General features: G+C 36.9%; 1 protein-coding gene across 1 annotated transcript in view; it reads right to left on the reverse strand.

The window, feature by feature from the left end:
* PKHD1 (PKHD1 ciliary IPT domain containing fibrocystin/polyductin) overlaps nucleotides 1-27622 on the reverse strand; it is a 282605-nt gene that overhangs the window by 112794 nt on the left and 142189 nt on the right. Inside the window, exons 38-45 of the mRNA XM_087952900.1 lie at nucleotides 27433-27538; nucleotides 26444-26578; nucleotides 17705-17840; nucleotides 14320-14566; nucleotides 11704-11878; nucleotides 11260-11455; nucleotides 7379-7444; nucleotides 6297-6428 (exon numbers count right to left, since the gene is read on the reverse strand). Of these exons, the coding sequence (XP_087809026.1) occupies nucleotides 6297-6428; nucleotides 7379-7444; nucleotides 11260-11455; nucleotides 11704-11878; nucleotides 14320-14566; nucleotides 17705-17840; nucleotides 26444-26578; nucleotides 27433-27538 (1193 nt within the window). The remainder of the gene's footprint in view (nucleotides 1-6296; nucleotides 6429-7378; nucleotides 7445-11259; nucleotides 11456-11703; nucleotides 11879-14319; nucleotides 14567-17704; nucleotides 17841-26443; nucleotides 26579-27432; nucleotides 27539-27622) is intronic.

Consider the following 27622-nt stretch of genomic DNA (forward strand, 5'->3'; position numbering starts at 1 on the left):
TTTTAAAAAAAATGTTCATTTACTTTTCTCAGTAGCTCTACTATTTAAATACCATGATCATGGTCTTAAAATATAAATAAATAAAATAACACATAATAAATATTTAAAATGAAGAAAAGTGGTGAATCAATAGGATCTTTTAGTCTGCTTTTCAGAGATTGGATATGAGTGCACGACTGTGCCAAACCAATTATTTCCCGCCGCTTCAAAGAAGCCGGGGGTGGCTCAGCCTCATCCGCAGGTTTTCGGCGCTGTTCCACCCCACCCCGCCGCTGCCTGCTGGCTGTTACAGCCACAGTGCCCGCTCTGCCTGCCTGCCTGTCTGGTTGTTTGGGAGCAGCTTCGCTGAGAATAATAACTATTCGCTCTTTTATCAGCCAAGCTGCTCCGAAACGAAGAAGGCAGTGCAGGCAGGCAGAACGGAGCACTGTGGATTGAACATCGCGCGCGGGCGGGCGGGCGGTGGGGTGAAACGGGCGCCGGGAAGCTGCGGGCGACAGGAAAAGCCACCCCACTCCCACCCCCCCACCCCGGCTTTGAAGCAGTTTCTTCCTGGGCTGCTGGAGGAGCGATAGAGTGACTGAGAGAGGAACGAGGCAGACACCTGAGGGAGGGAGACACCTGAGGGATGGGGCTGAGGGAGGCAGGGCCGAGGCGCTCCCTGAACTCAGGTGAAGTTTGCTGGCAGACGTTTTTATCCCGACTAGGTAACACCAGATGTTACCTAGTCAGGTAATGAAACGTCGTCTGCAAGCAAACTACCAAACTCGGATTCTCTCTCCTCCTCCCCCCCCCGTCCTGAAAAATGTTTCTGCTTGAAACCGGTCCCTGGTACAAAAAAGGTTGGGGACCACTGCTATAGAGGGGCAAATGCTGTGTAGAAATTATCTAGAAAGTAAGGCAGATAGAAAACATTTTAGCTGTAAACCCTGGGATAGCAGAATTTATTAGAATTCTTCTCCAAAATGAGTATGTAAAGGTTTTTTTATAATTTAAAAAAATACACGCCATGATATTTAATTATGTATTTAACAAAGAGAATAAAAGGTAAGATTAATTGTGATAAAGGCAAAAATCATATGAAGATAATTAATTACTACTCAAGTTGGAGACAACCCCAAATACCACCAGCCCTTGTCTTTCTAATGGGATGTTGCAAACGTGATTCCACCTCCTGGGAATACAGGAGATAAACAGCGTAGTTCTTTATGTAGAAACAAGGCAGGGAATCTGAAAAATCTCTTGGTATTCCTCCAATCAAGTAGAAGTCTGTGTTACAGCTGAGGAAACTATGTGAAAATTCTATGTGATAGTAAAAGCACTGAAGGAAAGTTAAACCACTGAGGGAAAGTTAAACCAATCAGCCATCAGCTTTCTTATTTCCCATGGAAACGTCCAACAGTCTGCTGCTAAAGGGATGGGATAGAAACTCCTCACCAATTATTTATAAATTCCACCCTCCTCCTGAAAAAGTATGGATACAGTCCTTCAGTTGACCTTTTCATCTAATATCTCAGCTCCTGAAATAGATGGAAAATCAAAGGGTGACATTTTTAGCCTGGCTCTAATTCTCAAACTCCAGACTGGCTATGTCCATGGGGGCTCCTCAGTGCTGACATGCTTTGAGGACTTTTTCCAGCTTTGTCTGGTGGCTTTATTTTTTGGCTCTGATTCCCTGAGTCTATGCTGGTGCAGTTGCCTGCAGTTCTGACCTGACAAAACCGCAGTGGAATATCTATTCCAGGGAGTGAAAGGCAGTCATTAATTCATTGCCGCAACTCACTGCCTGAAGATGGAGTGGAACTCTGAGATTCTGGGAGTTTGCAGGGTTTTTCTTCAGGTCTCTTGTCCAATCGGTTTTAAAGGTGTAACAGTCACCAAGAAAAGCTAGGAAAGTATATGGAGAGTATGTATGGAGATCTCAATAAATAACTTAAACGTCAAAGAGGTAAAGAGGAAATACACACCGATATTTACATCTACAGACCAGGAGATTGGTTGTTTTTTTTTGTATGGTTCAAGACTTGAATACCACCAATACCCACACATTCAAAAGATCATTATTTCAAAGGATTTTCTAAAAAAAAAAAAAAAGACTACCAGCAACAAAGAAAAGAAACAAAGTGGAAAAGCATAAACTCTAACTTCTTATGCCATGTTAAGGACAAAAATGCATGTATATCCTAGCAGAGGAGGAGAACATCAAGTGACTATCCTTCCATTCAGACCTACTTCCAATCTCATGACAAGCACAATTTATACAATCCAGAATTTATGTTCATACTCAAATGCATTTTAAAAAGGCAAAACAAATAGCTGCATTATAGCAGATGGTGCTGCTAGCAACCTGTAAATGAATTTTTCTGTCATCTCTATGGATGATGACATAGCTTTAGCAAAAGAAAAATGCAGCTCATCCAACATTCAGAAATCACATGCATCGTAATATATATAATGTTCTTGTTATTCCTATTGCAGCTAAGACTAAAAAAAACCCTAAACAAATCTTAATCCAATTAATCTCTAAATAAGCATATGGAAAATTCTGCCTACTCCCAACTCTCAGTCTGTAAAGAAATCCAGTGAAGACCTTGCTAGTGAATGTTACTTAATAAAATCAACTCCTTTAAAAAAAAAATACACACAAAGCAGAAGGATTAACTTCATGGTTTAGATGGGCCGTCTGTATTTCTTCCACACTGCCTACCTCTGAACTCCAGGGATGAAAATGTTACACAACAACTCAATCTGTTTTGTAACTCAGACACCACATTATCATCAGATCAAGTTACTAGTCAAACAAACACTGGAAAACAGATGGTTCCAAACTGAATAGAAGTCTTCTTTTCACTCCTTGTGCTATAAATAAACAAAAGAAGCAGAGGTCATGTAGATTATGAATGGGGGCTCAATTGTCCTGTATTCATTCATGCAGTTTGAATGACAGCAAGGTCATGGTTGGGACCTTTATCTGAGCTATCTACTGTCACTGTATTAACAAGTTTTAAATCTTTGAAGGTGTTTAGTTTCTTTTTAGTAAAATCATCCTGTTTTCTGCTGAGAAAAACTAGGGAGAAAAAGAAAGACCATTTAACATCAAGGCATCATTTTAAATACAATAACTGAATTATTGTCATACTATCTGCAAATTCCGGAATCTCCAAAAATTCAGGAATGGGAGAATTTGTCAGCCACTTTTTCAGGCAGTTTCTCTTTTTCCAATGTTATATTCATTTGATAAGATTCTACAGCAATTTCTAAACTGTTGTTCAATTGAATGCATCACCATGTACATTTTTTAGTAAGATTTTAGCCTAATATCTTTTGGGGGTAAGATTTATATTTCCCCGACACATAGGCAGAATGCACAAGTCATCTTATGTGTTCTAGTTTACAGCTACAAAGTTTGCAAACCAAGATATGCATCTAAATACATCTGTATATTTTATTTCCTAATAGGGGAAATAATGAAGTACGGCAGAGCAAAATTCGTGTTTTTGTGTATTTGTGTGTTTGTGTCTGTGTTTGTGTGTGATTTCCATTTCCCTTTTGTATTCTCTAGAATACCCTCTGCCCCCATGCAACATTACTGAAAGTAGCCTAGCAGGAATGCTGCAGTGATATAGAAAAATATGAATGCTAAAATAGAAAAATATGAATGCTAAATACCTTCTCACAATACATTTCTACCCATTGGATTCAGACTCATGGATTTATATAGCAAATGTTTTGGAAAAATCTTCATATGAAAATTAAAAGGAAACTCAAGAGAACACAGATGTAAAGGAAGGGAAAGCCATCCCAGAAGAAGAAATGGGAGGAAAGAGCCTACATTGTAAAATAATTGCAAAGAATGTGCTTTTAACAAAATGCATGCTGTTGACAAATATTGTTAAGATGGCCAACTGAGTTAGAAAAACATTTTTATAAGACAATGGCTTCATTCCTAATTCTTTGTCCTATGATACAGAGAATTTCTATTGTTAAAACTTTAAAATACTTGCATCTTGATTTGTACATTTCCTTATTTCTCTAGTTTTATCCTTTTTGCATAATGTTTTAAAGAGATAGCTGGCTAGATAGCTAGACAGACAGACAGACAGACAGATAGGCAGAAAGATAGACAGACAATGGTGTGCTGGATCAGTGAGTAGACCAGGTTCTAGTCTGGAAGTTGGGATGCGAAGTCAAAAATAATATATTTACCAACTCACACTGGACCAGCATTGTGATTTATGGTCCATAACCGCTGATGAAGGAGCTTTCATGCCACCCAGAGTTCATTAATTTGGGAAGATAATTTTATACATAATTTTCTGGATAATATGTAGCAGAGGAATATACGCTCCAGAACAATTGCAGGCTTCTTTGTAGAATTAAGAAAGGAATACATTTAAAGGTGTGATATACCTCTGGATGTATATGTCCATTAAGTAGGGGAATTCTCATGAAAGTGACCAAACCTGATATTCTTGAGTTCACAAAATCCTCAGCTCAAAATCCTCAGATTTAATTCAATGTCGTCCCCACCCATATGCAATACTATTCAGAAAATACTAGTATTTGTTCTAAAAGGATATACTTCCCATATTGTGTGTTAATTTCTTTACAGAAAAATTCAGAAATAATCCAGCAGAATCTTAATGCTCTGACATAAAACAAGCTTTCTAATGACTCAAGTAGTGATACGGAATCTCTTTGATCAGCATTTTTACTTTATAAAATGTCATAAATGCAACACCAAATGCTACACAGGCACAACGGAAGTATTATTACATGAGATGCAGAGCTTGAGCGTCTGTCTCTTCAAACAGAAAAAGTTCAAAGCCAAACGAGAGAGACAGAAGATTCCGCCACTAAAAACAATGCCAGAGGCTACATGACATCATAAATATGCCATCTGATGCAACATTCTATGGGAAGCTCCTCACTCCTTCATATATTGTGTCAGAACTGTATTATATTAAGCCCCACAAAATGTGGGGGGGAAAAAAACATGGAAAGCTATGAATGTTGCTAGAATAAACGCTGTTTTTATTTGTTCATGCATAGAACAAGAAATTTGTCCTTGATTTCTTTCAATGTTATGAAAATAGTTACAAATGTTCCCAAAGAAAGATTCAAATACATGCCAATCTACTGTACTTTCCTGTCCCTTTCTTTTGTAACAGAAATATGCCGCCCTACATATGCAGTTGCCACTCAGCCAATAGTAACACATCATTCAAATGACAGATATGAGGTGAGTTTTTAAAGATATTTTGACACTATGAGCAATCAACTACTTGTCCAAGATTGCTCTTGTATGTAAAACTACCCCCGTTTATATTGGGTAAGTGAAGCCCTTTTCACAGTTGCTATGTATATGCACCAAAACTCCTTCAACAGTATACATCAAAAACCAAATTAAAACATGGTTTTAGAAAGATATTGAGTTATATATACAGAAGTAATACAGTAAAATCTTAATGTTAAGTAATTAGTACAAGACCGAAGTATTACCTTATAACTAATATCTTGACATGAATTGTAGTAGTTCTTTTTTAACACTCAACTTTGGATGAAAATTTAAGGCTATGTAGTTACAACAAAAATGGATGAAAAAATAATTCTTTTGAAAATTCACTATGGGAAAAATAATCAGTCTAACATTTGCCATCTGACCTCTAAAATGGTTTCCGATTTTGGAAAGTCTGAAATTTGTTTGAAAAATTGGCTAAACTGATTAATCATCCAGATCTCTTTATTGATAATAATCAATATCTGCTTTATTGCAATCAAATGTTTTCCTAAGAAAAACAGTTAGGGAACGCAACAGATACAAGAGGTTGTACAGATCTTTGAAGCACACTTCACTCAGGTGAAGTTTAGAGTGAAGTGCCCCTTCTCAAAGCAATGTGATCCCAATTTGTTTGCTGTGTCTTTCTTCTGAGGCCTTCTCTAGCATTTTCAATAGCCTTGAGAAAAGTCTACTGTTTTCACATGACTGGGTATGATTGCAAAACAGGCAATATTTCCTCAGAGAATATGTACTTATGTTGGGGTAAGCAACTTCCTTTCATTTATTTATACATATTTCTTCTTTTGATGTCAGAAGATATGAAAATGTACATGGAGATATTGGTTGACAAATGAGTATTTAACTTGCAGAATAAAGCAATAAAGAAACCAGAAAGTTAGAACTAGCTTTTTCCTATTTATATATTAGATTGGGTATCTATATCTTTCATGTGCCAAGCTCTCGTGTTACAATGACTTTATTGTTACAATATAGTATATTAACACAATATAGTTACCTGGTAAAATGATAACATCTTCACCAGCTAATGGTATACTTTTATTGTAGCCACCCCATCCCTTTGCCACATCATTCCAGGATTCAGCAAGGGACCATCTGAAAATAGGAGGAGAAAAAGAAGAAACTCGATCTAGGAAAAAAGAAATAATTTATTTTTGCATGTATGCCTGCTTGACTGTCTACTTACCTACCTACTTATCTCAGTAAAGATTTGGCAAACCTCACTAAGATGTTTGGAAACAATGTTTATCTTCCTCAAAATGGAAACCAGTATTTTAATCATTTGTTTCTAAGTGGACATACACTTCTCAGTAGAGGTTGTCTGAAATTTCTACCTGTGTAATAGGATTATTCAAGATAGATTAAATGGATGCCAGGCATTAATTAACTAAGATATAGTAAAATCAAAATTATAGATATAAATTTCCCTATTACTACCCTCCTAACCATTTTTATCAATAAGAAAAAAAGCATGTAAATAAGAAAGATTATCTTAAAGAGCATAATAATTAGACTGAAGGTAAATGAGGCTTATATTTCAATTAACAGAGGAATTAATAACTTAATAACTTAATTGCAATATCATCTTTTCTTCTGAACTTTCTAAAACACACTTTTATAATCTTTGCATTCATTTTAATCTCTCTCTCTCTCTCTTTCTCTCTCTCTCTCTCTCTCTCTCTCCTTGGCTTCTTTTCCTATTCACAAGTCCAATGGCAGTTGGATGATTGGAAGGAAGGAAGGAAGGAAGGAAGGAAGAAAGAACAGAAAGAACAGAAAGAAAGAACAGAGAGAGGAAGGAAGGATAAAAACAGTAAATGTAGGGTGTCAAAAGCTAGTCCTTTCATTTACCAGATAATTGTTTAAATAAGTTATTTTCAGCAATAGGCATAGAATAGATGTGATTCAGTCATGTGCATCAATGGCAGAAACTAGACATGGCTCTTATATAAATTTTCTGTATAGAGAAAACACTGACCAGAGACACAGAAAAGTTTATTTAAGTACCCAGAAATAGATCCTATGGGTTAGAGTGAATAATGCTGAATAAAACAAGACTACATTTTTAAATTTACATACCCTGTTCTGATAAAGGGAATATGTCTTCAACTTTAAATGTCACTTGGATTAGGCCTCTCCCTGTAACTAAATTTAGAAAGTTAGTAAGACATAAGAATGATGTATAAAAGCTGAAAATTGTTCTAATTCCATAAAACAAAGTTTCTTCAATTGTGGGGAATCTCATGTTTTGAAATATTCATAATATGATGTGCATTGTATAAATCCATGCAGTTTAAATACACCTTATAGAAAAAAAACCCTGAAGAGTCAGATGCTCAGCTAAGGAGAAAAAGTGCTAAGAAAGAGCTGTTTGTTATAGTAATCCCTGGGAAAGGATGGGTTAAGTTTTCCCAGGCATCTTGCACTGACAATGTTCTCCTTGTGAAACCAAGCAAAATTGTTCCTCCATTATTTAAGTTCTTTTTATCATGTTTTATTGTTAATGTGATTCAAAATGTGGTTGAAGGATACTATATAAAACACACAAAAACAAGGTTTAAGTGTTTAGCTAGACAGATGTGCTCTTTTTCAAGATATTCCATTAAATTCTGCTCCTGCCTTTTTCCTTTTCCTCCATTCAGACAATCCATATTCTTAAACCAATGAACATTTCAAGGTTTTGCCCTTTTGGATTCCCCTCTCTCTTAATCACCTAAGTTTATCTTTACGTTTTACTTTTGCAAAACTTTAAGTTTCCACTTAAAGAACTTTAAGTTCGTTCTTAATTGCACAATTTCAGCTAGTAATAATCTGAAATATAACTTGCTGTTAATAAAAGAGTTTACTGATTCTGAAAATTACATCATTGTGCTATGCAGAATGTTCAAGTCGCATCTTCAAAGTCTTTTCCTCTTCTTCTGATCTTGCAAGCACAGAAACACTTCAGCCAGGATTGACACCTAGGATGATTGAAGGGACACCCCCTCCAAATGATTTCCAGAGTTTTGGTAATTAATTTCACTATTGAACTACTCTTGCTATTAGGAAGCATTGAAGAATAAGTGTAGCCAGTGTGATGTAGCAGTGAAGGTGTTGGATTTGCACCAGAGAGCCCCTGATTCAGTTTTAAGTCAGACTTCAAGACCCAAGGTTTCCAAGTGTCACTTCAGGCTACTCACTCTCTCTAGCCCACCCTGTCTCCCCAAGAAGTTGTCGTTGGGGGTCTGTGTGACATAGGAGGAAGGTTTGTTGCACCTACTGCCTTGAGCTCCTAAAAGAAAAATGGGATACAAATCTAAAAAATGCTTACTCCTGGATATTCAAACATATCTGCAAATTAAAAGCATGGTTTTGTTATCTGCAATCTGGGACAATAGCTTACTTCTACTTTTTGTGGCACCTTTTAGAAGCTTGAACAGTGTGGTCACAGCTCCTCTTAATCATTTTTTCTCAAGCCCAAATGTACCACATTACTCCAAGCTCTTCTTATCAAGCTTAATTTCAAGTTTTCTGATCATTTTCATTGTCCTTCATTGTCTTTGTTTCAGAATTTGACAGGTTGGCTCCTTTGACCCTGGCACATATGTCTTCTGCCAGTCTATGGGATGGAAGCAATTACTCCTATGGACAGTTTTGTAGAATCCCTTTGACATTATGCATGTCAGTAAATAACTAGATTGTACACACTTTCCTATATGCTTAAGTTGTCACTGGATAAGAGTTTCTTAATATATTTTGCCTGAGTTATCCGTAACTTGGTAGAATATTTTCTAAATGATCAAGGCAAATGCACAAAATCATTTTGATGTGCAATGATTGGCTGCATTATTTTGTATATCACTTTTTTGTCCTGTAAACTTGCTCTTCAGATCTGAGAATATGTGTGATACTTCCTAAAGCAACTAAGGATGGAAAACTATAAAGTTAATGATGAACAGTTCCTGCTGTGTCTCCATGATGTCTTCCTTCACATGCTCAGCTTTCAGAATAACAATGACTTTTTTTTTTAATGGTGAGATTCAGTTTGAAGCAAACACTGTGTGAATTTCAGAGCCTGCCTGTGAATGATCTAGCATCTGATCTGTATTTATTGACATTAAATTTAGGGTTTAATGCACTCCTGCCACTTTTCAACAATTCACCCTAAAAGGCTTTTAACCCGCACAAAAGAAGGAGGTCATAAGTAAATTGACCTCGGACAGAATGTACAATTATTAGAGGAGGTTAGAACAAGAGCAGCTGCCGGAGCCCCACTGGCAAAGCGAAGTACTTCCAAAAGTCTGGTTATTAAGAATAGACTCAGGTTTCCCCTCTCTACCACTTCGACAAGGTCCCTTTGGTTTCCCTAAGAAGAATTATCACCCTCCCTAGCAGCTGCAATAATTGTGTTCCTATTGTTACACAGACCTCCTCCCGACCACCCCCTACAAGTGTCCATTGTTGAGACAGAGTCAAGTGATTAGATACTCCGGTGGATACGGTTAGAGCCCAGCTGCCTAACTGCTGACACACGAGCATCAAGGGGCGGGAGGATGGGGGGGGGGGCAGACCCATGGCTGCAAGACGGGGCTCTAACATGCCAGACCTTTTACATAAGTCAAACAGAAACAAACGATGCTTTCTGGGTCCTGCTGACAGAGCAACCTCTCCTCCTTTGAAGTGGTGAGGGCTGGTAGGCTTTTACAGCTTTCCCTCTTCAGCCCAAGCAAACATCCTTCTTTTGATATGAGTCATGCTCATTATCTCTGCCCCATTTAATGATTTTTGATTGAAAGGTGGCAGCTCAGTTGCCAAGAGGGTTGTTAAAGAGGCTCCACAGAGTCAGACCTACAATAAAGGCTTCCCTTATGCAGTGCCCTATATTTGGAATTTCTTAACAGCATGTTCTTGTTCTCTGCCGCAGATAAGGGCTGAGCGTGAAATTCTTAATTAAGCAGTAAATAGTGTATGGGTGTCAGCAGATGCAACCTGTAGCCATGGAGACTGAGTCACATGAACAGGAGAATAGGCACTAAACTAGAAGCCTTAGGCCTGGAAGTGAGTGACAGCTGAAGAATCCTACAAAGCTTGTAAATAGGATTAATTAGCTGACTAATTTATTTTTCCAGACTATCACCATAATTTAAAAATAAAGAAAATTTCTGGTTTTATGTTAAAAGATAGTAAAAAGATCAAAACACAGGTGGTCATTTCTTGGAAAGATCTTAGGCCATTAAACTCAGAAGGAATAGAGCTGAACTCACAAAGTCCACATTTTCTTTCAGCAGAGAAAGCACTTCATGGTTCAAACAATGACACACTTTTATTGATAAATGCAAACAGACCAAAAATGTAGCTTAGGTGAAATAGTTGTAGAGTCTCTGTTTGTTTGCAATAACTTCTGTTATTTTTGCAGTTAAGATTCCAAAGTTCTTTCAGGTAAAGAACTATGTAACAAAATCATTTTCTCTCTTCTGCCCAGGGGAGAGACTAAAGCCCACTTCAGGCTTCCTTGAGTTAGAAAAAGGCACTTTTATTATGTGATGCTGTTCATATGAAGGAACTTCACATCGCTCCTCCAATTTTAGTCATGCCATGTTCTTTTTCAAGTAATATTTACTATACTGGTTAAAATTGGCACAGATAACTCCAGGATTCAGTCATGAAAACAAGTTCCATGTACAGTATAAAACTGCTTATTGTTATGTGCTCCCTGTTTCTCAAAAAACTTCGGCTTTCTGGAATAGCACAAAGAGATTTTAATTCTGGAGAAAATTTCAGCTTCCTATAGCAGGTGGCAAGCCTAACAACCTAAAAGCAATTTTCAGAGGAAGTGTCTGAATTCCAAATTGCTTCACAAAAGAACCACTACTCAATGTGGTTAATGTGTGATGTCCCTCACCCATTCCAGCATCTGTGTGCAGTTGTTGCTTCTCAATGAGCATTACTATCAACTACAATCTTAAACATCAAGCTCTTACCTAAATAAGTTAACTTGTTCGTTTTCTTGTTGAAAAACCAGTCACAACCCTTGTGAAGGCTATGGGAAGGAACAGCCTGGAGTAGCGACCCTTTCCTTCTTCCACAAAACACTGTAACTTGACTGTGGACTGGCAACCCTTCATGCTCCAATAATAGATAATTGCCAACAGCAAAATTATCAAATGTAGCTATGTACTATGGAGTAGAACACAAGAAACATGCAAACATTTATATTTCCTTTTTGAATTATATCTGGACTGCAATAAAATACATTAATGCTTGTGTAAGAGAGAAGGAACAAGAGACACTGCAATTTTTCAGCAGACTCATAAATGCCAAAGTTTCACCTTTGCCCCTCCCCCAATTTATGAGCAATGATCTTTGGATTTGGCTATTTATTTGCTACTGAGAAACAATTGATGGATTAAACAAACCTTCATTACCTGCAAATTTCTTTGAAGCAGAGGACTGTTGAATGACAAAGTATAAATTTCTTGATCCAAAAGAAGACTCATCCAGCCATTGGCATTTGATAAAGTGTCAGACACATAATTGACAGTGATCACCTTATTCCGACTATTAGTTACTGTTAAATTTGATGAAAATATTGGGGACTTTCTGAAAAAGAATTCACATTTATTTTCTATAATATTCACTTTGATACTTACTGTTGCTATGTCGATGCAGCATTTTAGCCCACCGTTGCCCTTCAAATACAGTATTTAGGCATGGATCAGCAAGCTCAGATATCCCACTTCCCCATAAATTTTTTTCAAGTAGATAAGTCAGATTTGTTCAAGTGAATCAAGAATACCAGGAAAACTGCTTGGTAGTCAAGTTTTTTTATTTTGGGAATGACAAGCTTCTTGCAGTTGGAAGTAAAGATAAATCCATCATTCCCAGCTTTACTCATTTTTTCATTTTCCATCAAAGAAACCAAATAATTTTTGTATAAGTTTTGTAGGGCTCCTCCTCCTGAATTCATTTGCAACAAATAATAGCATAATAATAATAACATGCCCATATATTTTCAAGTTGCTTACTGAATTCTACAAAATGCAAATTTTGATAATGTATTTAATTAAATTAATACAATGTATTTAATTCTGAGAGGTCCAAACTGGATAAATGCATGAAAATCAGAATAAAATAATTTCACTTCCATCCCTGGTGTTCCAAAACAATGGAGGATAACATGGATAGGTAGAAGAAGACACTTGAAAGGCAACAAATCGTTTTGATTCCTCAAAATGCCCAGGTAAATCATGAGCTGACTATTATATTTATCTTTCCAAACAATGCTTTCACTTCATACTGTCAGGCTAGCCCCAAAATAGAACTACTATATTGCTAACATAATTGAGCATTCCTACCACCATAATTAGCACCATTTTAATTTGCTCTAAATAGCCAGTGATTTTCACTGTGCCCTAAATAGCCACCAATCTACCTCTCTTTAATGTTAATGGAGCAGAGGAGGGCATGAGCATTTTTAATTTGGAGGAGCTGAGGGAGCCTGCATGGATCATTAATGGGAAAGTGTTTCATTACCAAAGGAGGAGGCAGCTCTCTAAGATCTGTTCTTGATTTTCTGAGGAAGAAACCAGGAGGAGGTAACCACAGTGGTAATGCGAAATTAACCCTTGGCTCAAACTTCCAGGAGCCTTTCAAAAGGGTTAAAAAGAAGAGAAAAACCTGGATGACTGATTGGCAATTCTGCATTTTTATATCCAGAGAAGTTTCAATTAAGAAGCAATTTGCGACAGAAAACTGGCATGACTAGTAGATAGAACTTTACAGTCTGCGTTACAATTTACCATCATGGTTCTTTAAGCTGTTATGTAATTTATCTCAAGTGTAGTGTGCAGAACTGTTGAACATAAATGGCTCACAAAGGGTTTGCTAAACCAATCAACAACTATGAGTAGAATAAATATTAAGCCTCCTGTTTATGTTTACCATTAGCTTACTTATCCTAAGGGGGTTCCACCCTCCCTTCCCCGCTTTGTATTATGGCAAACACTGTGTTTTACTTTAAATGCTTTCTGTTTGTTACCTTTGTGAAATAATCTGCTACAGTGATATATCTCAAGAAAAATAAAACAACAATGAAATTGGCTTCGAACGAGGCCAATGGAACATGCATCAATATTGCAATGTATTCTTTCAGAAATAGAAATGTAATAGTTTAGTAGACACCCGAGTGTCCAAGTTGCATTTTGCTTAAGGCCTTTCCCAATTGATGATTTGAAGTACTGTTCTCTCATCCTTGAATTGTCAACACACATACCAGCATGAAACAATAGTCCCAATTGCCAATCCTTGCTCTGTCTCTTTTATCTCTGTTCCCAAACACTACAGTCACCCAAATTCCCCTCAGGATAATGACTGGCAGATTTTCACACATTGAGACTATGCATGAACTATTATAGAATAAGAGGAGAAGGTGTAGTTTAACACCTGGGTGTAGTTTAACATCTGTCCACTAAGAAGAACGTAAGCTTATCTCATCTAAACACTGGGGATGAGTTGAACATAAGGTTATAGAGGCAAGGCAGAAAAAAAGATGTGATCAGGGCAAATACTGAAAGCATGACAACATGCTGTTATCCCAAAAATTTTAAAGTAAGTCCAAAAGTTTATTCAAGGATGTCTATGTATCTACCCAAGTTTTAAAACCTATGTAAAAGATCCAGTGTTCGCTTCTGAGGTCTATCTACTAGAATTTTCTGGTTTTAGGACGTGGCTTACAACCTTCACCACTGCTTTAAATCAGCTAACATCAATAGATCTATACCCTTAACATAATGTATTTTTATTTTAAAAACTACATTTTTCCTGTAATTACACTGTATGAAATTGCTGGATGTGCCTATCCCATTCATATGTGTTATTTCCCACTATGAAATGACTTTTGTGGTACTGGATGTTTTTAACACATTGTTTTCTCAAGGTTTCCTAAGCCAGAAACTTATTTTTGCAACCTATTATCTTGCTAAAGTGTGACTTCCTAAATTTTGTACAATTAATCGTGAGGAAAAACAAAAGAAAAAACTTACAGGCCAATAGACATACGATGAAAAATAACATTTCCAAAACAACAACTGGCACTGACAGCTTGACTGGCATTGACAATTGTCCTACAGGAATCTGGAAGTATATCTAGAGAAGGAAGGATCTGACTTCCTGGTTGTCCTGTGAGAGAGCCGTCTAGATCTTTGAGGATGGCGCAGTGAGGGAATGGAAATGATAGCCAGTTTGGAGCATTGAGGAGGAGGACTTGTTCTGTTCTGACAGTAAAACCTCCTGAAAAAGAAGAGGAACATGCTATATTATAGGATAATTAAGGGAAGCTATAAAATTCCATCCAATGAAACCTGAGGATTCAAAAATTTGGAATATGATGCTGGTGTTGTTGATCAAGTCAACAGCAGTTTTCTTGGCAATGTTTTCTTCTTGCTATGCCTCAGAGAGTGTGACTGGCCTCAGATCACCCAGTCTGCTTCTGTGCCCAGGGGTAGCGATTCACCCTTATAAATACTGCTTAAGATTATACTGTTTGATTTTAATGGATGTAAAATTCAAAAAACTAAACTTCAAATAGGAATAAAGAATTGTACTTCTTTAAATTAAACAAAAACAAACAGAATCTTGTAGCACCATCAAATAAATCTTCCATTAGTAAAGCATTTCCACAGTTTTTTGCCTGATGTTCCTAACTATTGACTGTTTTCACACATTTCCATTAGCGAAAATATCTGAACAGTTTTTAGAATGCATATTTTAGCCAAGAAATTGTCAAGCAAGAGGAAATCTGCAAGGATTGGAGAAGAGATAGTAATGTTTTTTTCTGATCCCAATGGCAGGTATCTCAAATAAGCAAGTATGTGAATCTAGTCACTAATTTCATGTCCTGGTTATTCCTGGCTCCATTTTAAAAACAGTATATGTTCTAGTAATGCATGGTTGCTATTATTACCCTGTTTCTCCAACAATACGGCCTCCCCCAATAGGAAGTCCCAGCATGTTTTATAGGCATGAAATGAAATTAAGCCCCTCCCCCCAAATTAAGGCCTATATTAAAACATGCGAAATGGGGGGAATGGTGGGGGGGGCTTGCCATTAGGAAGTACTTTTGTTGCACACCCGGATATGGTGCTGCCTGCGTTGACCCCGATACGAAGTGCCCCACCAACGCTGAGGTCAACATCCAAGCCATTGCCACCCGCCCACCCAAAGATGCAAGGGGGGGGGGAAATTAAGTCACCCCCGAAAAGACGGCCTAGCCATTTTTTCGGGGCTCAAAAAAAAATAAGACCCGGCCTTATTATATGAGAAACACGGTAATATTACTACTTCAGCTTTGATGTTTGTTTCCAAGAAGGAGTCTTTTTTCCCCCACACAGTTCTAAGCTATTTTTATTATTATTTAAATACAATTCTCTTGGAAAGACTAAAAATTGCCGTGAGCATGAACAGTGAAAATTGGCTTATGTGAGGCAGCCGAACAGTACCTTGACAGGGAACTTTGTGTTTCTAGCACCATTCATCCCGCTGGACCCTTTGTGCTTCTGGTGCTTCCTCTAAGCCAAAAGAGTCTTCTGAGCATGCCTCAAAATCAACATGAAAGCAGCATTTTCTTCTTTAGAAGTGAAGGATTGCATTGCTTCACAAAAGATCTTCAACGGGGTGCTTTGCTCAGAGCCTTGTTGAAACAAAGCATCTCTCCCAAGGTTTGCTTAGCCAGAATGGAAGCCAGCTAAGGAGAGAGCTTTTTTAATGGGAAAGGATGGGTTCCTAAACATTACTGCAGTTATATTCAATTGTCTTCAAGCACAAAGGTGGGATCCAACAGGAGATGGCAAAATACTATAATTCCAGACATAATAGATTGGATGGCTTTTCAGAGATGTGCAATTTAGCCAATTTTGAGAAAATTGTATATTCTGTTAATCGGAAAATGTCGTATTACCTCTGCCTTTTGAAAAAGTTCTTTAACAAGTGGGTGAATTTAGTTTTCCTCTTTAAAGACTTACAAAATCAGATTGATCAAGCTGAAATTACAAATTCTTTGTTGTTATTTTCTTTATATGTTATTCAATGTGTAATTTTTTCTTTCTCTTTTGTGATTTTTTTTTGTTTTTATGTATGTTTGCTTGAAAAGGTATGCATGTACATATGTATGTATATATGTGTATATGTGTATACATATATGACAAATGACTGTGGGGTTTATATCTTAGAACAATATATTTTATATGTGGTGAAAACATGAGTGTTGAATATAAAATGGAGTCATTTTAACATAAAACAGTGAAAACAAGAATTGTGTATGTAGGTATGATTAGGGTAAATTGAAATGGTGATAAGGATATATGAGTTGAATTTCTGGTTGTTGTTTTTTAACAGAATACCAGAGTTGGAAGGTCTTCTAGTCCAATCCCCTGCTCAGGCACACAACCCTATACCAGTTTCTATTTTATTTTATTTTTTGCATTGCAATATGTTCTTGTGGCTAAACAATAAAGAGCTTTTCTCTTGTTGTTATTGTTGTTGGGGTTGTAATTCAAGATTCTGGTGGTGCAGTGGCTAAAATGTAGGCAAAATTTTGCAGGCAAAATCTGCCCATAGCCTTGAGTTCAATCCTGATGGAGTTCGATTGACTCAGTCTCCCATCCTTCCAAGGTTGGTAAAATGATGGCCCAGATTATTGGGGACCATATGCAAATACAGCTTTAACATTGTAAACCACCCAAAGAGTGCTGTAAAATGCTATGGGGCATATATAAACCTAAAAGCTATTGCTATTCTTTGGGAACTGCAAAATAGGCCTATATCTTTTTTTTAATTAAAATTAATTAGGTTGGTAGAGATGTGTGTGCTTGAATTTAAAGTAAAGTACATATGTTTATTGTGTAATAAGACTTCTTGGGTTTAAAAACTCTTATCCGAAGTATTACACTTATAATTTCTATTTTTATTTAGCCAATCAATTAGATCAAATTTCTCTTGTTGCTCTCTGTGTATAAAAGGTGAATTTATGCGACATGGGGCTTCCTCTACTCACTATGGCTCTCCACATGATAGGTCTGCAGACTTCAATCATGTGAAGAGCATCCATTGAGCAAAGAGGCTCTTCATGGTAGACCTTCACCTTCTACATATGGAAAACAGAGTCTGTATGCTTGTCCTTAGGTGACATCAACTCCATGGTCTCTTCTGGTGCCATATACTAGCAAATTTAAATGTCCTGTTTGAAAAATATGCATAGCCTTTGGATATGTGTATGTATATATACATATATACATATACATACAAACACATATATTGTTTATTTTCTATGAACTAATTAGAGCAAAAAGATTTGTAGAAAATCCTCTTTACTGCTCTTCACACTTAGTTCTTCTCATCACGACCATGTTCAGTACTGAAAATCTAACTTACCTTGACCCTGGTAGCAGCCAGAACAGGGAGTAATTGCAGTGCAGTTGTGACTGTCAAAGTTCATAAAGGTTGTACGTGAAATCAACAGTTCATGCTTTTGAGGAGTTTTCAGCCCTGTCAACATACAGCTTCCATCCTGCCACAAAAATGTAGAAATTGGCATTATGTTTGAAAAGAACATAGTTGTGTAAAATTAAGTTGTGTGTTAGCATGAATTCATAAGATGTTTATGTTTAAACTAGTTTAAGACAGTTGTCTTAATCCATCAAGCTCATTATAGATACTTTTAGATCCTGCCTTTTTCATGCAGAAGTTGGGACATGGGTAGAAGAGTCAAAACTGCATTTAGTACAGTACCACCAAGTCAAAGTTTGCTCTGGAAACTGCATGAATAAATACCTGCCATTATAATCTTAATTTGATAATAATTTGGAAATCTTCTATGAATGTTCTAGTAATCTCATTATTCATTCATTCATCAAATATATATACTGCTCATAATCTCAATTACTCTTGTCCATCTGCTGCATCTGTTACACTCTCATTCTCCTACTTCCCTCAACAACCATAATTTCTTTTGGTTCACCACAAACTCATATTACATGATCCTAGTCATTCTTATTCTTATACTTTTTCTCTGTGTGTCATTTATTTATTATTAAATTTGTACCCAATCAACTCCCAACTATTTTGTGTGGCTCACCAATAGAGTTACAATCAGAAGCAAAAATAAGAAGCAAAAGCAAGATGACCGAAACTGGACAAGATTAGAAAAAAGAACTGATGCAGCCTTCATTCACCTTTGCTAAAGGCCTTGGAGAAAAGTTAAGACTTTATAGCTGTTCTAAACAATAACAAAGTGAGGGACATCCTGATTTCAGGGAGAATCTCACTCCAGAGGGCAGAACCTGCTACGGAGAAAGTAGGCTTCTAGGGTTCTGATAGGTGGCACTGTTTAATTGAAGGAAACCAGAGTGTGACAATCCTGTCAGGCAAAATGGGCACATACTGTGAGAATTAAGCAGTTGCCCACGTATCCAGGCCCTACAACATGGAGGGTTTTATAGGTAGTAGCCAACACTTGAATCACACTGAGAAACAAACTGACAAACAGTGAAATTCTTGGAGCAAAAGTGCTATATGGACATACCAAAGCAGTCCCATCATTGCTCATTCTGCTATATTCTGGACCAGTTGAAGCTTCTAGGTGTTCTTCAAGGACAGCCCCATGTACAACACATTGCAGTAGTCAAGCTGTGGTGATCAGAGTGTAGGAATTGTGTAAAGCACCTCCTGATCAAGAGCCTGTTCTCTGGCTCTGTTTATCCATGTTATATGTTTTGTGTTTTTAAAGCTCTCTGTGTTTTGCTACAGCTTATCTTTGTAACGGTCAGAAAATAATAAATGTACATAAATCAAAAGTTACATTTAAAAAAAAAACAGATATCTAGAAATTACAATTACTTTTAAATTGTAATAGGTATTTAGCAGGAGTACACACATGACTCACATTTAAATTTCACCTGTTTTTCCTGTTAATTTTCAGTGGGTGTTGAATCAATGCAAAAAATAGGATTTAAAAAAATAATAATAATTGGTTAAAAGCATATTTTAAACATAAAAGGGTTTGCTGGGTGGAAGGTTTAGCTTTCTTGTTAAATTAATGTCATAAAGTTTTAACTGATGTTAAAGAGACGTCATTATTAAAGGCTAGAATTACATAAATTAATATGTAAATTATGACATCTTTATCATGAGATAATCAAAGATAATCAGCCCCCTGGGGTGCTATAAGGAACAAGGCACAGCTGAGCGCCTCAAAATCTTTTAACAAGTAATATGGGAGAACTCAAAAGCTCAGTATCCCGAGACAGAAAAACCAAAGAAAATATTTTATTAGTGCTTGATGCAGCTTCATGTTAGCTGCATTCTAATCCTCTACCTATCTCCCATTCCTCTTTCTCTAGTTCTCTCTTCGTTCTTCACACTTACAGCAATCAAATTTAGTCGCTCTTATTCTTAACACTAAAATCTATTTCAAGATTCAATTTTTACATCCATTAGACTCATTTTAAGTTCCACTTCCCCAACCTTCACCTATGCAAAACAATCTTACCTCCCTTGCCTTGAGATATATTTTGGCATGGTGAAATTCCTGGAATATGTAGAAAATTAGTTTGAAGAAATCTTGCCATGTGGACTCTTATAATTCCAAGAGAAATATGCTTGCCTCTAGATTTTCATATCCTGGACTATTTTTGCCATATCATTGCCAAGGCAGCATAGGTCAATGGAAGATGGGGTGACAAATAGAGGAGGCAAGAGTAACACTATGATAAAAAAAAATGTCCTACTTTTTGATGAAATACAATTTCTTTTTTGGAAATTTCCTTTAAAGTAGAGCTTCCAGTGTGGCTATGATGAACTAGAGGTCCTGGAAGGAGTAGAAACAGTCACTCAGAGATAGAACCCAGAGGCCCAATGCTGGACACTGAAGTCTCTCTGGATAAAAGAGAGGTTGCAAAATAGCCCACTTGTTTTCCAGACTGCTGCTCTTCATAAGTAAATATAAGGAATGGATATTTTTTAGTTTTGTTGCAAGTTGAACAGCTGGGAGGCATGGAATGCCATCTATGCTGACAGCCACAATGTAGCCTATATCAGGGGTTCCCTGGACTAGTACCAGGCTGCAACATGCCAGAAACCAGGCCACGCAAACAAGTGAAGGCCCATTCACGGGATGAAGGCAGCACACGAAATAATGCCTTATCTGGTCCCCAGAAATACCTCTCTCCACAGAAGCGGTTCCTAGTGGCCAAAAGGTTGGGGATTGCTAGCCTATAAGGACAATAAGTCCAGCATACATCTATGGAGATTCTCAGTCACCCAGGTTATGGTTGTCCCAAAGGTGCTTTTTCTCAAAATGCAACTGGACTTTCTTTCTTTTTTCCTTGGAGATGTTTTGCTTTTCATCCAAGAAGCTTCTTTTGAATGGTTTTGAATGGTGAGAATGGAAGGATTTATATTCCTTGCAGTCAGCTGGTCATTAGCACTCTGTCTGAGAGTCCTTTAGGCCACTTGGAGGCTTATCTGTGCCTTCAGGGTCACTTAAATAGTGCCAATGGGTGTGGAACCTTCTTGGAACTGCTGAAAAGACCATGTTGTAAACAGGAGATAGGTGGTGTTGTATCTTTCCCCCTCTGTTGAGAGAGGGCTGTTCAATCTTAACATAGATGGCCTCTTTGACCCCTCTTTCAAACCAGCAGTCCTCTCTGTCCATAATATGGACTTTGCTGTCTTCAAAAGAGTTATATTTGTCTTCCAAATGCAGATGAACTGCTGAATCTTGTCCTCATAGATTTGTTCTTCTATGTTGTTCCATGCATTTGTGAAGCGGTTGTTTTATTTCTCCAATGTACAGCACATTAGAGAAACAAAACAACCGCTTCACAAACCCATGACACCTCCAGCACTCAGAAAGAGTGCCAATGACCAGAAGACTGCAAAAAATACATAACTTTCCATTCTCCACTATTCAGTAAGAACTGAAGAAGCTTCTTGGATGAGAGATAAAATATCTTCAAGGACAAAGAAAGTCCAGTTGCGTTTTGAAAAAGCAACTTTGGGACAAGCCCAGTAGGCCTCATTTCTTATTTATTTTTGGATGTAACTATTTTACTGATTAAGAGAGATTTTCTTTTGTAGCAGGATAAGATTCATTTTTTTGCATTATAAAACTAAAAGAAATTTTAAAGATTTTAAGAATATCTGGCCAAAAGCTTATCAAAGAGATGATTTAAGAAACTTCATATAGACAGAGGAGACTATTGTTTTTAAAGATTATTTTGTGTTCTTTTGTGAGGAAGAACTACAAGTTTAAACTGTTCTAAACTTTTGTCTTAATCATGAATTACAAAAGTTTAAAATGGAATATAGATAAAACAAATGCTCTTTAAAATATTTTTTAAATCATTTGTAAAAAAAAATTACTTGCTTTAGAAAAAAGGTGTAATATAACCTATTGATCATTTTATCATTTTCTGTAAGGCCTTTGTATAACTAGCAGTAAGTCTAGGAAGATGTGGGCATTCTTGGTGGGGGTAGGAGTATCTTTGCTCAGAGTGCCTCATTCTGTTTTGATTCTGCCAGTTTAGAAGGAATAGGAAAATGGGTGAAAGTTCAAGGTACAAGATACAACAGTTGTGCTTTCTCATGGGACTTTCCAAACTTTCCCATGAGACTTTCCGTGGCTGCATGATCTCACCCTAGCAAGGTAACATCTGGGACTTTCCAAGATTGTGTGTTCTCATGCTGGTGAAGTAATCTCCTGTTGAGGTCATTGTTTTCTGAATATGCATACTGTATATTTTGCTTGTGTTTTTCTCAATAAATACTGCTACCTGAGTTCTCTCAGGGTTGGCATTTTTCTCAGAGACAGTTCCCTGTGTCTCATTTCAATGTCAAACCACCATAAATGGTGACCCCGACGTGATAGCTTGGAAAGCTATACGTTTCCCGCATCCTATACTCATCGCCGCGGACGCCGACTGGCCCTCATCTTCTTCGCTGGACGAAGATAGATTCTTTTCGTGAGTATGGGGAGATCTCTCGAAGGCTCAGAAAGAGCACATCAGGGAATTGAGAGGGATCATTGGGAATAGTTTTGGGTTTGGAATTGGCAGTAGGGGTTGTGCTGTAGGAAAGAAAGAAATTGAGGACTTACTACAGTATGTTTGGAAAAATATTAAGTCATATCCGGAGGGAGGTAGTATTAAAGTAGAGTCCTGGAAAAAGATAGGAAATTTTTGCATGAGGAACCTCAGGCCCTTCTTCAATTTTGTTAACCTGGAGGGTGATAATGGATGCATTAGCTACTTATGAACAACCGCTCCTATCACCCCCGAAGAAGGTTTGCCGCTTTACCATGCGGTATCGCTTGTTGCCGCCGACGGCACCTCCAGATAAATCTGGGGACTGTCTAGCGCTAGCAATACTTTGTCAGAAGATAAGAGTTTACCTTTAAGGGTTCAGGTGGATGCAGTTACTGCAGCTATTCAAGAAGCAAAGAATAGAGGGGAACTATCAGAGATGATTTGGTGGAGTTTGGAGTAGAAGTTCAACTTAATCCAGTGGAAATTGTCATGGATGCTGCATTAAATCCGCAGCGGAGTGGAAGCCTTTACAGCTCAGAATTTTGAGGAAGTTAAGCAAGCAGCAAAAGAATATGGTGTTAGAACGCCATATACTCAGGCATTGTTAGAAGCAGTTGGTTATGGAAATAAAATGATTCCGGCTGACTGGAAAGCTCTGTTGAATATGATTTTAACTCCAGCTCAATATTTGGTGTTAGATCAGAAATGGAGACAGCTGGCAGTCCAGAGGGGAACAGCAAATGTTACCCCAGATCAGCTTTACGGAGCTGGTAATTTTACAACAGTGGAACAACAGAGAGATGGTATGCCTGAGGAAGGGTTCATTCTTCTCCCACAAATAATTTTTCAAGCCATAGGGTCTCTCCTGACGGCGAAGGTGGTGAGAAGACCTTTACTAACATCAAACAAGGGAACAATGAACCTATGAAAATTTCATTAGCAGACTGAAATTGGCTATTGAAAGACAAATTGATAATCAATTCGCCCAGAAAGAGTTGCTTTTAAGTTAGCAGTAGAACAAGCTAACACAGATTGCAAAAAGATTTTAAATCCACTGGTAGCAAGTGGGGAGCGAAATCATGGATTTGATTAATGCATGTAGAAAGGTAGGGAGTCAGTCTTTTAACATGGAAACTTTAGCTCTGGCTTTACAAACAGGACATGCTCAAAAGGGGAATTGTTTCAATTGTGGGAAGCCTGGACATTTTAAAGCCGCAATGTCGGGCTCCTGGAGGGGGTCAAAGTCAGCAGAATAAGAGATCAATGGGACAGGGTGTTCGTCCCTAAATCAGTGTGCCCAAAATGTAAGAAAGGATACCATTGGGCATATCAGATGCTCCACAGTTTTTACTGATGGAGGGAAAGTTTATGGTGCTTGTGTGTGGAAAGATACATCTGAATTTGGCATACAAAAAAGTGACTTCAGAGCAGAGAGTCTGCCCAGCAGGCAGAACTTGCTGCTGTAGTTTTGGCTTTTCAAAATTTTCACAATCAGGATTTTAATTTAATAGTGGATTCATTGTATGTGTATAATTTGTTACCCTTTGTAGCAGGTTCTTATTTGTCTCCTGGAATATCACCTGATATTTTAAGATTGCTTTTGTTGTTACAAGGATGTTTGGAGCAGCGTGTGAATGTGTGTTTGTTGCTCACATTCGTAGTCATAGTAATTTGCCTGGAATTTTATCACAAGGTAATGCCAAAGCTGACAGTGCTGTAACTTCAGTCCTCACTGTCCAGCCATGGGATAGTCATAGTTATTTTCATCAAAACGCTAAAGCATTGGCACAGCATTTAAACTTACCACTGCAGAAGCTGCTGCCATAATTCAACAATGTCCAACTTGTTCAAAGCAGGGCACTCTAATATCCCTATGGGAGTTAACCCCAGAGGTTGAAACCTTCAATGATTTGGCAAATGGATGTTACTCAATATCCACCATTTGCGCCTGGAAATATATACATGTGACTGTGGATACTTACTCAGGATTTTTAATGGCTACCCCTCAAAGAGGTGAGATGGTTAAACATGTCATCAATCATTGCATTAAGACTTTTTCAGTTGCTGGAACACCTAAAACTTTAAAAACTGATAATGGTGCGGCTTATCGGAGCACCGGTTTTGATCAGTTTTGCAAACAATGGTCCGTGGAACATAAATTTGGCATTCCATACAATTCTACTGGGCAGGCTATTGTAGAACGCCATAATTCCACGCTCAAGACCATGTTGACTAAATTAAATAAAAAGGAGGGAAGCTCCTGGGGCTTCCGGCGATTCAAGATCAATTAAATCTAGCTTTATATACTTTAAATTTTTTAAATTTGTCTCCTAACCATGGGAGGTAATCTATGGACACAAATTTCTCGAGGTCTTATCCCGCCTTTGGGAATTGCTATGAACTATAGGGATATTCATATTTTAAATAATTTTACTGTTGCTATGTTTAATGATACTATAAAGAATATTAAGATGATTAATGTAGAAATGTCTGAAATTCGTACAGTTACTCTGCAAAATCGATATGCTTTAGATATTATGTTAGCTGCTCAAGGAGGAGTTTGTGCTTTAATTCATTCACATTGTTGTGTTTTTATACATAATTATGAGCCAAACATTACAAAAACTGTTCAGGACATGGAAGATCGTATTGCTCAGCATCAATCTGGAGCCGATGGGTTTAATGCATCATTCTGGGACAGTCTGTGGTCCTGGCTTCCTGATGGATCATGGTTTCGTTCCTTGCTGCAAGGGGTTGTTATTATTATTGCTATATGTATCTTATTATGTTGTTTTATTCAATGTATTCCTAATATATTACAAATGTGTACCTCAGTCTTCCGGCGTGAGGATCAGGTCATGAGGGAACTGTGTACTATGCCACTAAACACCCCTATCTTTGAATAAATAAAAAAGGAGGGAATGTAATATAACCTATTGATCATTTATCATTTCTGTAAGGCCTTTGTATAACTAGCAGTAAGTCTAGGAAGATGTGGGCATTCTTGGTGGGGTAGGAGTATCTTTGCTCAGAGTGCCTCATTCTGTTTTGATTCTGCCCAGTTTAGAAGGAATAGGAAAATGGTGAAAGTTCAAGGTACAAGATACACAGTTGTGCTTTCTCATGGGACTTTCCAAACTTTCCCATGAGACTTTCCGTGGCTGCATGATCTCACCCTAGCAAGGTAACATCTGGGACTTTCCAAGATTGTGTGTTCTCATGCTGGTGAAGTAATCTCCTGTTGAGGTCATTGTTTTCTGAATATGCATACTGTATATTTTGCTTGTGTTTTTCTCAATAAATACTGCTACCACCAGTTCTCTCAGGGTTGGCATTTCTCAGAGACAGTTCCTGTGTCTCATTTCAATGTCAAACCACCATAAAAAGGATACAAAATGTTTGGTTTATAAAACCTTTGGTGAAAAAATGAGTTTAGTTGTAACATAAAAAGAACAGAAATATATTTTTTTGTATATAATTTTTTATATATAAAATCCTCAACTAAAACCAGAACTTGTATTGATTGATGATCATGGTAGATTTGTTGGAGTGGAGGTTAATTTACATGGGGCTGAGACTATTATGTTGGGAACTGATGCCACAAATAAGGATACTGTAAATGTATAAAAATAATAAAGGTGAGATATATATAAATAAAATAAAGTGATATTCTATAAATTACCTATAGAGAGAGTAATAGGTTTCTCTCAATGAAAATTTGAGTGGGAGTTGGAATGAAGTGACTTCCAACAAATTAACAGAACTTCACAGAAAAATGTTAAAATTACTGAAGATAAATTACCCAAAGGTTTTTTTTTTATTTGATGGATAATTTAAAGTTGGTTGATATATGAAGACAGAAAATAGTAATTCAAGAGATTATACTTACTTTTCTGATACACATAGATCATATTCAAGAATAGACATGATTTGGATTTCAAAGAATTTGGCTACTAAGACTTTATCAAATCATAACTCTGTGAGGTTGGTTTATGAAAAAAATTCAATTCCTGAACAACCGAAAAGCTGTGATTTTAATTCAATGTTCTTGGCTCTTTAATTCTTTGAAAAAATTGTAACCTCATACCTTTTCATGGAAGTGCCCAATTAATACACTGTTGACAACAGAAGTGTTTCCAAGACTTTCCACAATGTTGATACCAAAATATTTACAAAAAGAAATATGGAAGTTCCAAAGCTGAAGGTTGCTGGTGCTAATAATCTGATAGAATAATATTTTAAAATAATATATTAGCATTGTTTTAATATAGTATAATGCTAACTACAAAGTCTCTCATCAGTTTAAAAGAAAATAATAAATGAAGACAAACCTGTGCTCCTTCTTCATAAGACAAATTGCATTTTTAAGAAATCATCTAAAATAATGCCAATTCTATTGATTTAGTTTTGCATGTTAGCAGACGACAAAAATTCAAAACTGATATTCCACAAGTTTTGCTGCAAAGTCATTCATTATCAGTATTACTATGTTCTCTCTCCTAAGCATAATAATATGCTCTGGGATATAGAAAATGAACACAAAAAGGGAATTATTTGCAGACAATTAATATAATAAAAATATTGTGCCTACTGTCCCTGTCCTATTGTTTTTTATTTTTCTTATAAGTATCTAATGTATCCAAAACTATATTTATTCTTATACCTGTATCTTGTAAACAATTGACAAATCAAATAAATACTAAATACTAAAAAAAAAACATAAAATTATTTAAAACACAGCATTATGATGCTGCTAATATACAATTTTACCATTTTCCCTTCTTTCTAGCTTTCCTTTTATCTTTTTCTGTTGTTTCTAAACTGCCTGTTTAAAATGTCTTCTTCTAAATAGGAAGATTGAATTTTCAATTACTTTGCTCAAGACTAAGACAACAGTAACAGTAATCTATATTATTCCAGGGGAATTTCCTTTCAAATAGAGACATTATCTAGCATTATCTAGCATTATCTACTTCTTGTAGCCAACAGAATTAATTATACTTTAATAAAAAAAAATTAAATGGGATCAGTGGGAATTATGCATGGGAAGGGCAAGGAAGAAAGAATGCATGGTACCTTCACTCCACCTTGGCACTGCCAGGCAGTAAAGTTTTGGAATATAACAGGTTCTGTATTGTTTCCCTTTTGAGGGTGATATGGTGGATGTATTAAGAGTCCATACCTATTTGTAGCAAAGTAAATGATGGTTTCATAAACAACAAAAATAATCTAGGTAAATTTATATCAGATGATGCACGTTTTAACT

The sequence above is a fragment of the Notechis scutatus genome, chromosome 1 (assembly GCF_049901735.1).
Source record: "Notechis scutatus isolate UNSWTSFEM ecotype Mainland chromosome 1, rNotScu1.2, whole genome shotgun sequence".
Classification (NCBI taxonomy): Eukaryota; Metazoa; Chordata; class Lepidosauria; order Squamata; family Elapidae; genus Notechis; species Notechis scutatus.